Source organism: Neopsephotus bourkii, unplaced genomic scaffold, assembly GCF_033783945.1.
Source record: "Neopsephotus bourkii isolate Nb327-2 ecotype Australia unplaced genomic scaffold, CSIRO-AGI_Nbou_v1 NB_1589, whole genome shotgun sequence".
NCBI classification, from domain to species: domain Eukaryota; kingdom Metazoa; phylum Chordata; class Aves; order Psittaciformes; family Psittacidae; genus Neopsephotus; species Neopsephotus bourkii.
This window is the reverse complement of record NW_026902065.1, coordinates 4114514-4133154: the sequence shown is the minus strand read 5'-3', so window position 1 is coordinate 4133154 and position 18641 is coordinate 4114514. Positions and strand designations below refer to the sequence as shown.

Sequence of the window (18641 nt, the reverse complement as noted above, 5' to 3'; positions counted from 1 at the left end):
ATGAAGTATTTTAAGTTCGGTCCAACAAGTGCTGATTAGAGAGGGATAATCACATTCCTCAGACTACTGGCTACGCTACTGCTGAAACGGCCAAGGATACTGTTGGCTGCCTTTGTTGCCAAGGCACGCTCCTGGCTCATGGTTAGGTTGCTGAACATGCACCAGGACTCCCAGGTTCTTTTACATGGAGCTGGTCCCCAGCCTGTATCACTGCAGGGGGTTATCCTTTTCCAAGACCTCATGTACCCTGCTGAATTTCATAGGGTTCCTGTCAGCCCATTACTCCTATCTCTTTAGGTAACAGTATGGTAGCTCTGCCCTCAAGTATATTGACTGTTCCATCCAATTTGGTGTCATCTGCAAACTTGATGACCATGTGTTTTTATCACCATGTCATTGCCAAGGATATTTAAAAGAAAAAAATCAGATTTCAGGCTAGGTCCCGGTGGTACTCCATTTGTTACTGGCCTCCAGATACAGTATATTTATTATCTTCTGAGCTTGATCATCCAACCTGTTTTTACTCAGTTGTCCATCCATCCAGATTGTAATATCTAAACTTGTACGTTGAGAGTATTTTCTGACAGTGCTGAAAGCCTTGCTACAATGAAGGTAAATTTTTCCCTGGTTTGCAAAACCAGACATTTTGTTATAGGAGGTAAACAGATTAGTTAGGCATAATTTACACTTAATAAATCCATGCTTACACTTATCAGATGCCACCTAATCCTTCACATGCACAGAAATGTTTTCTTGCAGTGTTTTCTCAGGGAACAAAGTGAGACAGCTGAACCTGTAGTTCCCCAAACTGTTTGTTTGGTCTTTTTTTTTTTTTTTTTTTCCAAACATTTCCTTTTCTCCATTTGTCTGGGAGCTCCCCTGATCACTGTGACTTTTCAAAGATGGCATAGAGTGGCCTTATGAGGACATCGGCCAGTTCTGTTAGTGTTCTTGGATGTAGCCAATTTGGTCCAATGGACTTACACTGGATCAGTTTTGTTGAGTAAACTCTGACTCGATCCTTATTTGCTGCTGGCATGTCTCTGAAAACTTTCTCTGATCAGAGGCATGGATGAAGACTGAATCAAAGAAGGCATTGAGTTCTCTCAGTTTCATTTGTTCCACTGTTGCAAAATCTAGCTTGCAGCAAAGGTCCCTCTTTGTTCAGCCTCTTAATACAAAAGCAGCAGGTGAAGCTTCAACATTCTTTGCAAGTCTCAACTCCAGCTGAGCTTTGGCTTTCCTGACAGCATCCCTAAATGCCCAGGAAATGTTTCTAGGTTATTCTTTTGTAACCTGTCACTTCTCCATCCTGTGTAAAGCCTTTTTGCATTGAAGCTCACTGTTTAGTTTACTGCTTAGCCATGCCAGTCTGCTGATATTTCTAAATGTTTTCCTGAGTATTGTGGTGGACTGTTCCTGTGCTTGTAATATGCTGTCATTAACACATCAACTTTCTTGAGCTCCTTTGCCTTTTAGGTCTTTCTCACAGGGGATTCCATGGACCTGTTCACTGAACAAGGTGAAATGTGCTCTCCTAAATCACAGTCTATAATCTGCTACTTGCTTTCCTCACTGTCCTAGGATCTTGAACTCCATGATTGCTACAGCCAAGGCTGCTGTGGATATTTCTTGTTTCCTACACATCCCTGGGTAATTCTTAATGATAGCAGACCTGGCTGTGTGTTACCCATCCAGTATCTCTGTTACCCTCTAGAAACCTTGACCGTTTGCATTGCATTTTGATGCTCTTCCAGCAGACATTAGGGTGGTAGAATTCCCTTTAAGAACCAGTCTCTGATACAGAGCCTGTTGAGAGTCACTTTAAGAGTACTTTGCCCATTTCCTCGTGTGTGTTGGGTTGTCTATAACAAATACTGACCCTGATTCACAAGCTCTCAACAAGCCTCTTGTCTGTTCAACAGAAGAGCTCCTCCATATCTCTGAGCTGCTTTTGCATACAGAGGGTACCCCCTGGTGTTGTGCTCTTGCACAATCCTTTGCAGTACTCCAGCTCCCAGGTTGTCCCACCATGTCTTGGTTATTCCTTCTAATTGTTTTATTGCTTTTACTGGCTAAATCTCCTTACACTTTTTTAGAATATTCGCAATGTGCTGTTTCTCAGTAAAATACTGAGAACATAGACACACTAATCTTAGTTTCTCAGGTCATCATCACTGAAATGAAGACTATTGAGCATCATTGAAGAATGTCTTGGTGCTAAATATTTACAGTAAAGATACTGATTATGTAGAGTGAGTCAAATTAAGACTATATTACTGTTCTACAATGTTAAATATTGTGCTTGTGTTTTAATTATAAATGTTCTTACGTTTTGAAGAAAAAGTATTGTAAAGGCTTATCTAAGAAAATAATTATAAGTGGAAAAAATAGGTTTAAACCAGGCTCTTAAATTTCCCTTGAAAAGGCTTCCCACTTCAAGGACTAACATGCTTTAACAAAGTTTTGAAGTAAATGATCTGCTTTCCCCACACATTCAACTTTAAAATGGAAATACTGATATACCTTAATTTGATTGACTTCATTTAAACTTCATGTTGAGACTGTTTAAAAGATATATTTAGAGGCAGATAATTTTTAAAATAATTGTGGCTTAAATTGGAATTTCAAGAAAGCAATCTGGTAGAAAAGGCTGATCTTTTGAGGGTAAGTCTGACTTAAGTCATCACCGTTGAAGTGTGGTATCTCAAGTGCTCCAATTGTGCAATACTGCATTTAATTAAATTGTGATTTTTTTGTAAGTTGCTGTCCCTTTCCTTAACTTTCTAAATTAGGTTTGTGCTGGAGAGCACACTGACTATTGTGTTTTAAATATTCAAGTGTAGTCCCTTAATTAAAAAGACGATATGGAGGCTGGGGTTGTGTGACACTTATATCAGTCCTGGATTGAAAAATTTTACTCTTAGGTGATTGTAACAGATATTGTTCTTCTGTTTCTAAGGCTTCCCTTTAATCTAGATTTGAGAAGCAGTCTGGCAGCTCCCTGTCAATAATTCAAATCCTGACAATTTTCAGTAAATTCCAGGGAAGTGATTATGTCCAGAGGGAACTGTTAAATTGGGTATGTTATGGAGGAACAATGGAACTGTAGGATGGAATGCACATGGCTGCTCATCAAGAATCTTATTATGAGAAGTTTATTTAGTTTTATAGTAGCTACGTCACTGGACCTGAGGAGTTATTACTTGGCATGGAGAAAATCCAAAAGTAATCTTGGTGGGAGCAGACACTGACAGAAAGCCAAATTTGTTTTTTTTTTTTTGCAATAAGTTGTTGGGAAGATACCAGACTTTTTAGATGGTTGCACTTCCTGAGGAAGAGTCATTCTGCTTTCTTCCACCAAGGAAAAATATAGAAATTTTTGGCAATAGAGCAAAAGCAGCAGCAGCAGCAGCAACATGGAAAAATAGCAACAGGATTCTTTTTTGCTGTGCTTATTGTCAATTTTATAGACTGCAAAACTCTGAAGGGCCTAAAGTAGGGTCTTCACCTAATATTTAGTTCTGTATGGTTTAAACAATTAGAGTAATAAAGCATATGTCCATTGTTTGAGGTGGAATTTTTGAGTAATAAGTGCTTTGATGTAGTTACTTTTTTATATTCAAAATTTAGATAACTTCACTGATACAATTTTGTTGTAGAAAATCTGAAATTAATTACATATGAACTATTCATTTATAATTAAATTGCAATTCTCTTCATGTAGCTCTAAATTAAAAATATAAAGGTTAACTTTTTATAAAGTTCTAAAACAACTACCTAAGTCTGTGACAAAGAAAAAGGCTGTGATCCCCTCTCACCCCAAAACCACTAGGTGTGAACAATCTGTGTCAAGACATTTGTTCCTGGTACATAAGTAGATAGATATACATTTGTCATCTATTATTTTACCTCTGTTGGAAAAATCGAAATGAATGAGTAAAAATATTTACCTTATTATAATAGAATTTTCATATATTTTTTCTGTTCTTGGAATAGGCTTCATGAATCTGTTCTGTTTTTTATCAGGTTTTGAATGTTGTCCATATCATCAACTTTTTTTTTTTCTGCATGTTACTTTACTGTTTTCTACAAAAGATGTATTTCCAGAAAATACATAAAAGTACTTCTGCATCATATTAACTTTGCACACTAAGGGGCCACAGTTCTGTAAGAAGAGCTCTTGCCAATGTCATGTAGATTTTAGGTAGGCAGAGGAAGTTGTTTATATGATAATCTGAATAAGAACAAAATAGGCGAGGAATTCAGTTTATAATAAAGTAGTTACCTCGACATAAGAAAAGATGGTTTGATAAGGAAAATGTGGTAGAAATAGATGGGATTAGGACACAGATGATGTAAGGCAAAAAGGTTCAAATGGGCACAAGATCAGAGAATATTTTTAGTAGAAGCAACTAGTGACAGAAGATAAGATTTATACAATGCCTTGTTAACAGGTAGTTTTACACTGTGCTACTTCTTTTTTTCTTAACTCCCTTTAGAAGCACTGAAGCAAATAAGGAATTTTTAGCATATGATTCATTTTATCTTCATGTAGACATCTGTTTTTCTCTGGCTACGAGACAGGTGAGATAAATCCCACCTGAACTATCTACTCCTCTTGGTGCTGGTTCATACTGAAGATGGTAAGGCATTCCTTCTGTCAGTTGATGTAAAATGTTTGGGAACTTGTAAATTTAAAAAAGAAAAAAATAAAATTAAAAAATGTTAACTGAACATTGTCTGTAAAACTAAACACTTAAGAGGCTGCCAGTGAAGTCTTAGTTCAGTTGCCTGAGATGCATGTGTTAATGTAGTCTTTAATTGTGCCATCACATGTTTTCCCATCACCCCCCCACTCTCCAGTCCTGGTGTTTGTGTGTAGGAAATAAGAGTGTAAATTGAGACTGTGTAATGGTAGATGGTAATGTTTATTGGACCCTTTCCAACTGCTGATGCAAATGAATACTGCAGGCCATGAAAGAGAAAGGATGGTTGGTTCTAGGTCTCTTCTGCTGTGGACTTACTATGGAATACTGGGCAGATATGCTGATGGTCACATTTGGACTTTGCTGAGTCCACTCAGTGGAGGATGGCCACTGTACTGTTACATCCAGGTTTTCACGTCTGAAGATTCCCTGCTGGATAGTTTCTATTAGGTTGGGTTTTTTTCAGTATTTATAATTACGCTGGTTTTCCCTGGTTATTTCTGTCACAGATGAAGGTAGAAGTGAGTTTTCTAGCCAAGGTTTCTTTCACTTCATGCCTTTTAAACAAAGAAATATTGTTGCACATGACTATGAATAGAAGACCTTATTGGCAGTTATTTAAAAAAAATGCTATTTTACAACATCTGTCACAGTGGTAACTGCTAGATGTTTATTGCTAACTAGAGTTGATGAGTGCTCCTTCAATATGGTTTAAAAGATCGTAGATGCAAGACTGAAGCGCTTCATCCTAGAATGTTTCATATCAGTCCCAGCCTATGATCTGAATGACACGTCAGAGAAACCTTGCTAGCAGACACCTGACTGGAAAGGGACAAGGTCTTACCAGTTCTCTATTGAGTTAGACAAATGGTATTGCTTTGTTTAATGTATCAAGTTCATGCTTGAATTCAATTAGGTTTCTTGCTCCTTTTTCAGGTTTAAGAACTAAAACTCGTAACTTTTGCTGTTGTAAAAATTATCCAAAGGCAGATAATTTTTTCCATGTAATTCCATATTCAAACAAACCTTTGCTGCCCTTCTAGCTGTTAGTAACTTCAAAGTAGGTAATAGTTTTCAACCTTACTCTGTTCATATAAAGTGTTTTTCTAGTACAATGGTAGATACTTCGAAGTTCATTTAAGTTCAACTGATCTTCTACTAATATAAACCTTTTAAAGAGTAATATCAGAGTAATCTAGCACAGGGTTTCCTTTTTGTGAAAGGACAAGCAACAAAAAAATCACAAACAAGCAAAACAAAAACAAACAAACAACCCCCCCCAAAAAAAACAAAAGGAAACACCACCACCCCGACCCACCCCCCCCCAAAAAAACCCCAAAATCAGACAAGCCCCCAAAACTCCAAGTTGCATTTTTACCACACTTTTATCTTCATGCTTTTAATTAGTCTTTTTAAATTTAACTTGATATGGAATGAAGTCCTACTAGTGGATCTGAAGTAACTCAGGTAACTAATTTGATTGCTTAAAATAGAAATATTATATTTATTGTTGAATTAATGTATAGTGTCATCTTCAAAATAGTTATTTCTTAAGTTGGGTTTGTTGTTGGTTTTTTTTTGAACCAGTGAATTATCTTTTCTGGGAAAAGGATGATACTCTTTACCACAGAAATGATTCTATAAACATGGACAGAACCCTAGCCATCTTCATTTGTGCTTTTGATGGCATAAAGAGATGAAAAGAATGCCTCTCCTACTGAGATGGGCTTGACAGTACTTTTGAAACTTTTAGACATGGTTAGTTAAGACTTTCTGTACTAAGCTTTGGAATATTCATGAAATAGCACAAATTACAGGGATTCAACATTTTATAAATATATTCAAGACTAATAACACAAACCTTACAGTGTAACTTATTTTGTTATATCATATCCTGGTGTAAAACTGCATAAGCTGTGGCACAATATTTGAGTACTAATGCACACACATTAGATCAGCATTTTATGTCTTGGCCTGTTTATATAAATTCTAGTTGAAGTATGAATAAACTTTTCTTTGCTGCAGTTAGTACTGTGTGTATGGGATGGGGGACTGGAACTCTCTCCTGGAAAAGAAAGAGTATGGGGAGAAAAAGAGTTTAAATGAACTCCGCTTCTAATAGCAAATATCCTTAGTTGGCATTGGGTAGTAGAGGCAAAAAAATAAACACAGGAAAAGTTAATATCACAGTTTGGTATTCTCAGTGGAAAGCTACAAGGTAATAGTCACAGAGCATAGCATTTAAATTAAGCATATGATTATCTTAATTAACCGATGCCCAGTGGTACATGTATAATAATACTTTTTCTTCCTGTAGACATACATGTATACATATGTAAAATGTGTGGAAATTATAATGATGTAAGTAAGCTCAGTGTATCTATAGACAGAAAGGACTGAACCTGGCTTTCAAAGACCAGTCAATCCCTTCATCTGCTGGTTTGCCTTGGAGTTCTAGGCTCAGAACAGTATTTATGGAACAGATACCACTCATTTAATGCAGTGCTGTTCTTGTTTGAGGGTATTATTTTGGAAAGTGTCAGTTTAGGGCTCAGGGAAATAGAGAAGTTTGGCAAGAAGCATCAGAAGTCTTGGCTACACTTCCTATATGCATCTCTGAGACAAAACTTTTCTTCAACTGTGTTCTCTTCTTACCTCTTGACAACTTGTACTGGATAATATCCCCCTCCCAGACTTTTCATTCTCTTGTGGTTAGACTAAATTGAGGGGTTTGGAGCAGAGGTATACCAGAATGTTTTATTTATATATTTATTTATTTATTTATTTTAAGAGCTGGATGGTTCTTGACCTCTGTGCAGAGCGATTTCACATAGTGACTTTTCTTTTGGCTAGGCGGATACATTGTGCTTAAATTTCTGCAAAGCAGAAGTTTTTCTGTTTAAACAAGCCTGCAAATCTAATGTGAATTGAATAATATTTAATTTGTAAAAGTTAAAGCTGAGAATTGTGTGGAAATATTAGGTTTTGAGCTGGAAAAAAGCCAGAGAAAAAAAAAAGTTTTAAGTTAACTTCAGGTTTTCCAAGTTATTTACAAGACTCTTATTCAGACAGAATAAGCCAAAACAGCAAGGTCTCTGGCTCAGTTCCCTTTATGTATTTTGACAAGAAACAATATTAACAAACTGGTTTTCCTGTGACTCAATTCCTATTATTAGCTAGCTTTGCCCACTTATTTTATATTTTGTGTTAATTTAGACATGCAAAGTTTCATTTAATGGATGTTCTTCCAATTAAAATTCTAAAATTCATCTTCAGAATTTAATGTGTATAAAATATACCTTTCTTTCAATTTATAAGGTATCCTTTTAGGATAAGTAGGCAGGAGCATGGAGTAAGCTAGTAAGCATTTAGAAAGGTGAAAAATTAGTCATCATTTCACTTTTGGCTATGTCACTTGCAGTAATAAAGCCACTGCTATTGCTGTGGGGTTTTGGCAGAGCTACGATTTACAGCATTATAGATGTACCTACATATTCTACCACAGGTGCCAATAGCAGCTCAAGAGTTCAGGGTGTGTGAATGAATATAGAGTTGTTTTATACAGTCCATGTTATACATAAAACTACTGGTGTCTGAGCTAAACAGACTGATGTCAGGTTACCTTCAATGTGCTATGTTTCTGCTTTGATTTGTACGCAAAACCTAACTCTTAGAAAAAAGAAAAAGTGAAACTTCAGTAGCTGTGCTGTTAAAGGCAAGATTTAACAGGCTACATTTTTTTCTTCTTTTTTTTTTTTTCGAGTTGTCTATCCTACCCACTTTTTAGATGTTGCAGAAAAGTGGCTAGTGTTTCTTAAAGTCTGGATAAAGAAACTGTAAGTTAATTGGAAAGTGAAGATGAATTATTGCAATAGATTGCAGCCAATCTGTTTCACAAGGGAAAAAATTCTTAGAGGACGAGCTGCAAATGAATGGAATTGCTTTTGCTGCTTTTTCCTGAGCTTAACTTTGGCTTTATAAAACTTTCTTTCTTTAAAAAAGGGGGGGGGGGGGGGGGGGATATCTCCAAACAAAACAACACAAACACCAAAGTTGACAAGAAGACATTCTCATAACTGAACTTAGCATCGCAGCCATATCTAGCTTCATTGAAATTTTTTGTTAAAAATATTGGGACTAGAAGGCTGGGGGTTTTCTTGCTTGTTTTAATTTTTTGAGTCAGTATTGTCACTGCGGAGAATAGTACTTTAAGTGTATGAAACGTGATTGTTCAACTTCAGAAGAAGGGTCCATGAACCCAGGAGATTGCCTCTGACACTGGCAATAAATACACGCCTTGTAAAAACAGAGGATCTTTATGATACTTTTCCTGAGTGCTGTCTTAATCTCCAATTTCAGTTCAGGGTATTTCTGGGACAGAGTTTTAACTGTCGTTCCTGGGATTGAGGGTTTTTTAACAGAATGGATTTTTTTTGCCTCTTGTTATGATTTTATTTCTTCCTTTACTCTTACATGTGTTATTACCCTAACTATTCTATGATTAGCTGGTATTCAAAGGTGAAAAAGCATCTGTACGTAAAAAAGTAAAAGGGGAGGGTATCAATTATAAAAATTATAAATTATAACCAATTTATAATTTTTTTAATTGTGAGCAATGTTGTTCAGGGGAGCACTTTCATCTCCTGAGTGGAAAGATGCACTTATAAAGGGCCAGCGAAATGTGTTCTTGGAGCTGTAACTGCTTCTTCTCACTCACCAGGTGTGGGTAAATCAAGGTGTGCTTTCACAAGAACTTCATTTTCAGTGGCCAATTTTTATTTTTTTTACACAAAATCCTTGGTTTTTCCTGTGAATCTGCAAGAATGAATTTTTTTTCCTTTTTTTTTTTTTTTTTTATATTCAGAATAATGTAGTCTGCCTGGCAGCCTGCTCTATTTCGATTTTTATATAATATGTGGGGTTTGCAATTCTGAGGGAGCAGGACATGATGTAGTTTTCTCAGTACTGCCTATTGGAGCTTTATCTGTACTATAAATGTTCTGTAAATAATACCGTAAATGCTAATCACTTAAGAGTTTCACTGGGGAGAGATCTGGTAGTTCTAATCCAGAAGTGATCCCAATCCCAAATGGAGTCTATCATACATGCAATGTGGATGGTTCAAGGTACAGGACCATGAAATGAAACGAACAGCTTAAATGTAGTTTAGGTGCCCTCACGGATTCCTTCATATCCTTCTGTAAGTGTTGAAGTAAAGCTGCTATATCAATCAGATTCAATTATTTATATTTTTTTATGTCAAACTGCATGGACACTTCATAATTAAACTACTAAGTTTTTTCTGTAGCCATTTTTTTTTGTAGTTGTTGAAAACAGCGTGAGCTTTATGGCAAACAGTGATGTTCATCATGTATAATTACTGTCTATTTAAATAAAACTGAAAGCACATTGATATTTTGAAGTACTTTCATATAGCACAAAAGACTCAAAAATGTGATAGGCTGTTAAATTTGAAGTCATGTTCTAGTGAAATTTTTTTTTTCCCCCACTTAAGAGCTTATGAGCAAAACAGTACCTGGAGGTTTAAAGAAACTACTTGTATTTGAACTTTTATGGAGAAGTTAGTTTTGTGTTGTGGCTCAGAGTATTACTAGATGCTGAATTAATTACCTTTCCTTGTAATATTTTTAAGCAAACTATTCTGTTGGACAGTACTTCTACACTGCTGTTTGATTTAAAAGATCAAAGCTGTTCTCTGAAGCATTTTGATTAACTGTGAAGACTGACTATGTTCAACACTAATAGGTATACTAAAGTGCTGCCAAGATCAATGTGGAGATGACCCTGTGCCTATTTTCAGAATCGCAGGGGGGCGAATTCTGTCAACAGTGAAGATGCATTTGATAAAAGGCCGAAGCAGTGGGGATCCTTTCTGTCAGGCAGTAGAGGACGTTGTACAAGATTTGGATTTGAAGATTAAAAATATTATCGATTCACAACATGAAGCCTTGACTGCCAGCACTACTGGACTTAGTCCAGCACGGGTAATGGGACTTCTTTTGTTCTTTTTACTATTTAGCTTTACAAGAAAGCAAATGTCTTTTGCCTGTTTAGTTTCTTCTTTATATTTTAAAGGACTTTCTATAGAGTATTATCTTTTGCTAACAGTACAGAGCAGTGTAATTTCTTCTACATGGTGGTTTTAAAGTTGTTGAAAGACTTATACTTGAGAATTACAGTGTGGATTTCAAAAAGCTTATTTACTTAAACTAAACTTCTTACCTCAAAATTGTAAATACAATACTCTTCAAAACTCAATTTGTTGTACAGATGTTATAGATGTAGATACTTACAAGCATGATGTTTGCCACTAATTGCAAGCCAATAGAGCTATAGCAGATTTCCGAATAAAAATCCTCATGAAAGTGGAATTTAGATTTCAGAACATGTATCAGTAATTTTGATTAGAATACACAGGGTTTAATTAGCTCAGCATCAATATTTCTAAGGGTAAGGCTTTCAAAACAGGGTTTAAGAATTCCAAAACATGGGAAAATGTGGAGACGGAGGGGAGTGAAAGTAAACCCCCAACCAACCAATGTGTAAGTTTTTTCTCTATTAGTTTGAAGGCAGCAATGAAACTATTAATGATCTTAGTCTCGTAGAAAGAATTAGGATACTTACAGTTCTTTGTCAAGTGTGGAGAACAGAATACAGACTTTCTATTTGTGTTTGTTTTGTTTTTTTTGTACTTAAACCTGTATCTACTCAGGTTTATATTATTATCTCATTTGTGATGAAAACATCAACTAGCTTTAATTATTTTATTTTACATGGTTGATATATAAACTATCCAATTCCATATATTTTTAGCTAGGAAACTTTTTTAAAGCTGCAAACACATTGAATGTAAATTATTAGAATGCTTTGTTTTGAGAAATCACTGGAACTACCTCATGGTAACATGAAATTTAAGCAAATTTTAATCAAGCTTCCAATGTGCTTTTCCTTCTGAATCTTTCATCGCTGTATCTTCCTGTTTCCTTATCATATCCTTCTATTTCTTTCTCTTTCCCATCTGAAATATTGATATCCATCATTAGTTGTGTGTGTTTAGCTACTTGTATTGCCGATAACATTTTAAAAAGTTTAGATAGATATAAGTAATGTAAAACTATTTTACTAAAACTTTGTTCTTCAGAGAAATTAACCACAAAATTCCTTTTCCAAAATGTTTCATGTTTTTTGTTTTTGATAGTTCATGTTCATAGTCTAATGACTGTAGAAACACCACTATCCTTGTTGAAGCAGAATACAGAAAAGCTGGTTGTATCCTGATGTTGTTAGGAAGTGTGGTTAAATACTTAATTCCATTGAAAGCAATGTAAAGTTAATGTTGTTTTTTTTTTCAAAATGGGCACCTGAGGGCAGCTTATGAACTTAATTACGTGGTTCTATGTTGAAGTTTTTGCCAATTCTTGAGTTTAAGTTGATTGCTGGAACATCCCATCTACTTGTGGAAGAGCAGATTCTACTGGAACATTTCTCAGTGAGGAAATTCGAGTACACAGCAGAGGATGACAGGCTTTAAGCTAACCCTTTTCACTGTACCCAGTACAACACATCTATACTTGCCAAAGTATGGATGTAACTGAGAGCCATCAGAGGTAACTGTGGTCTGGATCTGACTGATGTGCTGCTTAGCTTGACAAATCTAGTGCTGTATGGCAAGGTTTTGGTAGTGGGGAGGGCTGTAAGGTCTTCTGTGCAGAAATACCGGAAGCTGGCCCCGTATCAGAGAGAGCCAGCCAGCTCCAGGATGGGACCTGCTGCTCGCCAGGCCAAAACTGAGCCAGTCAGTGGTGATTGTAGTACCTCTGTGATAACATATAAGAAAGGGTAAAAAATGCTACGCAGCAGCAGCTGGGAGAGAGGAATGAGAATACATAAGAGAAAAAACTGTAGTCACCAACCTCAGTGAAGGAGTGGGAAGAGGTGCTCCAGGCACTGGGGTAGAGATTGCTCTGCAGCCCATACTGAAGACTGCAGATGCAGGTTGTCCCCCTGCGCCATGGAGATCCATGGTGGAGCAGATAGCCATCCTACAGCCTATGGAGGACCCAGGCTGGAGTAGGTGGATGTGCACTGAAGGGAGTTGTGACCCTGTTGAGAGCCCATTCTGAAGCAGGTTCGTGGCAGAAACTATAGCCCGTGCAGAGGAGCCCATGCAGCAGCAGATTTTGTGGCAGGACCTGTGACTTCATGGGGGACCTGTGCTTGGAGCTGTCTGTTCCACCCTGTGGAAAGGACTCACTCTGTAACAGTTCTTGAAGAACTGCAGCCAGTGTGAAGGACCCACGCTGCAGAAGTTTGTGAAGGACTGTATCCTATGGGAGGCACCTCATACAAGAGAAGAGGAAGAAGCAGCAGCAGATGTGAAGTGTTAGGAACTGACCGCAACCCTTGTTCCTTGTCCCCCATGCCACTTGAGGGAAGGAAGTAGAAGAGCTGGGAGTGAAGTTGAAGGGATTCATTGGCAATTAATTACATTGGTTACATTAATTTCCTTAAGTCTGTTTTGCCCGTGATGGTAATTGGTAAGTGAATTCCCTGTCCTCATCTTGACCCCATGAGCTTTTCATCATATTTTCTCGCCCTGTCCTCTTTCAGGAGGTGTGATAGAGGAGCTTGGTGGGCAACTGACAGCTAGCCAAGATCAACCCACTACAGTCCTTTGTGATGCCCAATATGGGGCCTGTTGAATTAGAGACGAAGATGTTAACTGGGAGAGGTACTGGGTAAAATGTGAACTGAACACTGTTAGGGAGCAGAGTAAATGTGGGGAATTTTTGTTTCTGTAACTGTGGTGAAAGGACAAGGGGTTGAGTGTGTGTAAATTGTCCACCTTTGTCAGTGTTGTCATGCTATTTTGATTTTGGTGTGGAGAATAATTTTTGTTGATGTAAATGAAGCTTGTGAAGATTGTGTGCTGAATGTATATTGTAATGATAATCTTAAATATGTGATTCACAGAGACGAGGGGTGTAAAAGGAAGCTTAGCCAAATGTTAAGAGACAGATATCAAATTGCGTATTTTAGTGGAGCTTGGTTGGAAGAACATTTTACTAAGCATATAGAGGGGTAGGTTACTAATTAAAAAATAAAGCAAACAGAACAAAACAAAACAAATGGAAAAAAACCAACCCAAACAACCTGTAAGTTTTCCAAATGAATTTGAGCTGTATAAAAGAAATTGGAGCATCTGTATTGTTCCATTAAGATCTCATGACAGCAAAGATGAATGCTCTGTGCTGAATTTCACATACAGCTTGGGGGTTTTTTTTGTGTTGTTTTGTTTTTTATTTTATAAAAAAACCTCCAAACCCTGAAGATATAATTTTTCAGGGAAAAAAAAAAAAAAAAGAGAAGTTCTAATTCAGAATAAGTTCTGGTTTTGTTAGGATGTTATGTATTTTTTCATACATAAGAGACTGAATTGAGTTCTTTGAGTGCAAATTTAAAATATGATCCTAACTACAGCACTGAATATTATACCTCCACTATCTCCTGGGAAGGCTGCTCCCTCATAAAATGTACCTGAAAAGAGTCACTTAGTTAGAAAAATATTTGCTTTTCTCCTGGCAGTGGCACTTTTCTTCCATCATTTCTCAGTTTTCCTGTGAATACCTGTTTTGTAAGAAACCAGAACTCCAGGAAAAAGTATGACTTTATGCAGCAGGAAGCACTACTTTGTGTTGAAGCCTGCATGAGTGACTTAATAGGAATTATGATTAATTTCTTCCTGAGAAAATTACTACTGTAAATGGAAACTGGCTGGTGTTTCTGGAACTAACCAGAATAGTCTAAAGTAGCTAATGGTCACTACCCTTGAAAGACTGATCAACTATTTTATTGAAAAAATAATTTAAATAATGAATATAAGCTTCCTAATAAACAAGACTTTTTATGGCAGGGATTGTTGTCTTGCCTGAAGTTCTTATTGTGCCTGGGACAATAGGATTTTGTTCTATGGCTAGTGCACCAAGTCACTGTTGTTGTAGTATCAGAGATTTCTGAAGGACATCTTCTGGCAGTTAGGAGGTTATATTATACTCTGAAGATTTTTTTGTTCCCTTTTGTATATCAGCAGTGAAGATGATGCCAAATTTTTACTTTTATCATTAAGACAATTTTACCATGACACACATGACATTTTATAAAAATCTGTGATGTGGTGATGTAATGACTGAAGAGGTTCAGAATAAACTTTGAGGAAATTAAATAGTACTGAAATAGGCCAATTCTGTAAAGCCAAGTAACAACCACTTCTGTAATTGCTATTTCTAGCTATTGATTATAACTTATACTAACTGACTGACATGTGTTGCTATGGTTTCTTGAAAGCTACATACACTAATTGATGTAATCAAATAGAGAGAGAAATAGAATTTGATCTTTTAAAGTCTGTATTTAAAAGCAGTTAGCTGATTAGATAAATGCAGTTCATTGCTTATCCTGTCCTTCTGAACCAAGTTAGGCTATCCAATGTTTCTGTGTATTAGTAAGTAAGAAAGCCTGTAGTTTTTAAAATCTACTACTGTGTGTTAAGCCCTAAATTTCTTTATGGAACTCCTAATACTTTTAAGGAAAAATATAGCAAACTTGCAATTCTTGCAGTCCCATAGTGGCTATGGAGTTCTACATCTGTACTGCTGACTGTAGCATTGAGCACTTCCAGATGTGGATTGTTATTTTCTTTAAGGAATTCTTTATTCTTGAGGAAAATCGTGAGGAATCTATCCTGTTCTGAACAACAGGAGATTGTGCCAAGTACCTCTGTTGTCAAATCTTGATGAAAATCTCACTTCTACCCAACTGCTTTAGCAGATTCAGTTAGTCAGAGGAGTTGAACTTCACCAGAATGTGTTTGTGTACCCCATAGCACCCAAATTGGTTGTGAGAAAATAATCATGGTTTCATCACAGATTTGTATATTTATCTGTGTGACTTGCTCATCAGTGTGTACCTCCAGCTGGCAGTCATCTAGACTTTACTAATTGCTTGGGATGAGCAAGAAACTTTCCCGTGGGCAGTTTCCCCATAAATGCTTACTGTGAAAGGGGAGCATTCTCACCCCTTGTGCTGATATGGGTTTCTTTTGGAGGTGAGCTATTAGTCTGTCTTGTTGACCTTTCCTGTTGTGTGTTCCTTTTAATTTTTTGCTTTCAGCCAAAATTGCATTCTGTAAATCATGGCACTGCATATTGTGGCAGAGATACTGTGAAGGTCTTACTGGTTCTTCTGGGTGAAGAAGCTGTCAATCCTCCCACCCAGAACAAAGCAGAACTATTATATGACAATGAAAACTTAAATTTGTTTGGAATCACCTCTGTTTTGGCACTCTTCACGTGAGTACTAAAAGATTTCTTTTTGTGTTAGCTTTGTTTCTTTATTTTTAAAATCTTCTACTAAGTGGCTAACAAAGCATTGGTATTACTTCTACAGAGCAAATGACCAAAATGCAGGCTATTGTGAGGTTAGGTTTCCCTACTTAGGTGTAAAGGGAAAGCATTCTTAGAACAGTCTGAAGTTCTCAAAACTATTCTACTTCCTCATTGCATTTTCTGTATCTTCAGGGTACTTTTGTAATATGGACTTTTTGAGCTAGTAAATTTCTGAGCTGCACAAAAACCATTGCAACAAATTTCCAAGTACTCATCTCTTGATTTTGGACTCTTAAGTTCAAATACTCTCTGTTCAATACCTAATTAGATTAGTAGTCAATTTGAAGATGCCTTCTTTGTCTAGGTATGACACAATAGATTTATTTTTTTTTGTTATATCCTTTGTTTTATCTACATAGTAATTATTTTGTAGAGACAGTTTTAAATAGTTTTTTCTTACCCACCAGTCAGGATGGTATTGCACAAAGGATGCTGAAACAAAATTACATGCATGAGGATTTATTAATCATGTCTGTACATGATGACATAAATTTGCTTTAATGGTGAAAGTTACTTTTGGAGAACAATAAAATCAAAAGAAGGGGGAGAATAGAGGAAGAAAAAAACCTCTTCCTGGTGCCTAGTTGAGAAGTAAAACAGCCAGGGTTCAAAGATAAACGTCCTTTGTAGTACAGTGGTTAGTTACCCAAAAGTCCTTTTCTCAAGGTAAATACATTGTCTTCATAAGGACCTGCTGTAGCCCCTTATTGGTTGTCCCTGCTTTTGGTGCTTTTAGCAGTGATTGGAGCATCTGTTCAGCAGGGCAGGGGCTGTGTGGCCAGTTGCTCATCAAGCTTGCACAGTTTTGGGGTTCACCAAGATAAAAGATGATTTACACTGAAAAGGGTAGGAACACTGGGGAAGATGAGGTAGTCTCTTATGCTTATGGCAGGTGTTTCCCATGACCCAGCATAACAACACTATGAGGGTGTGGAGGTGTAGGGCTGTGAGGATGACAGCAAGGAAAGAGAAAAACACTGACAGGTCCTAAAATGGAAGATGGAGGATCTAGAAGTCAAAGAAGGTTTCATTAGATTTATCATTCAACATATTTTATGAAACAAAAGGAAGCACATTCTAATAGAACTTAAAATCGGTTTCCCTAGTAAGAATTCCAAATAAACCTGTAGTTTTTAATATAAGCAGCTGCTTGTAACAGTATGTTGTGGAATATTTCTTTCACTTCTCAAATATCTGTGGATTGCTGTAGCTATACATTTCTGTCTCATTATCTAACAAGCATAAAATAACACGGATTTTAGTCTCTTATTTCTCTATTACTTCAGATTCAGGAAAATTGCTTCATTAATTTAATAAACCTGTCCATGGCTGTATTTTTATCAGAATGATAAGGAGCTTAACCGTATTTAGGTTAATGCTCTATGTGAATGGAATCAAGGCCCACCTGAATTCTTCTGAATTAAACACTGCTATTATTCAGAGCTAGAAAACTTGATTTTTTAAGAAATTCTAATTCAAAATGGGCTTAAAACCACTTATTTCTGAATAAGAGTGCCTACTGAGTGCTCTGATTTCATTTATCTAATTTGATTTTTTCAGCTGAATTAATTTTTTTGAATTGAATGTTTTTGAAAGGATAAACATTTGATTCTCAGTGTAGGTGTAAGCAGCTACTGCTGCTTGGAACTCTATATTGTAATCTAGACAATTCTTGTGATTTCCTTCGTTATTCTTAGTGGTCGATTTGATTTAGATTTTATTTTCCAGTGCGTGTGTGTATATACATATGTATATTTAATATTAATTGTATGCTTCCATTTAAAAAATTGATTTTGAAGTAATTTAGTCAAACTATTGAATTTATGATCCTAAATGTTTTGGGAATAAAAAGAGAAACTTGAAAACAACACCTGTTCTCAAATCTGTGGTTTTGCATTTCTCTAGCAGCTTTACTGTAAGGTTCCAATTGCTTTATGAATGCTAAACACCTTAATACTACACAAGATATTAGCTAAGGTGTCACTCTGATTTGCAGCAATGTACAGACATCTCTGTGATACCGCACTTTTTTGTTAATGCTTATGTCTCAAATATTTGACCTAGAGTGTTTGCAGACTTTTTGCCAATCTATTGTTAACTATAAATCTGGAACAGTTTACAGGATAAATGGCACTACCTTTGGCAATAGACATTACTGCTGTTTTCAGTCTCTTAGTTAATCTGATCCTGTGTATTAGATTGTTGGTCACCTCATATGGTAGTTATTCTTTTATGGGGTTTTATCACATGGTAGTTATTCTTTTGAGGTTTTTCACAATGCTTTTTGTTATTTGTAGAGATTTCATTAAAGGAGTATCCCAAAATATGTTTACACTTTGTGGGTAGCTTTGTCTGGGTTCTGGTTAGTTGGAGAGATCATTGTCTTCAGGTGAAATCTGAGATTAAATGAGAGCTTCTCTTTCACAAAAAACTTCAGCATCAGTTGGGTGTGTTTATTTCTCTGCAC

General features: G+C 36.4%; 1 protein-coding gene across 1 annotated transcript in view; it reads left to right on the top strand.

The window, feature by feature from the left end:
- Positions 1–18641, top strand: part of PARPBP (PARP1 binding protein) — a 50678-nt gene that overhangs the window by 19487 nt on the left and 12550 nt on the right. The window contains exons 7-8 of the mRNA XM_061371897.1: positions 10531–10714; positions 15900–16078. Coding sequence (XP_061227881.1) covers positions 10531–10714; positions 15900–16078 — 363 coding nt within the window. The remainder of the gene's footprint in view (positions 1–10530; positions 10715–15899; positions 16079–18641) is intronic.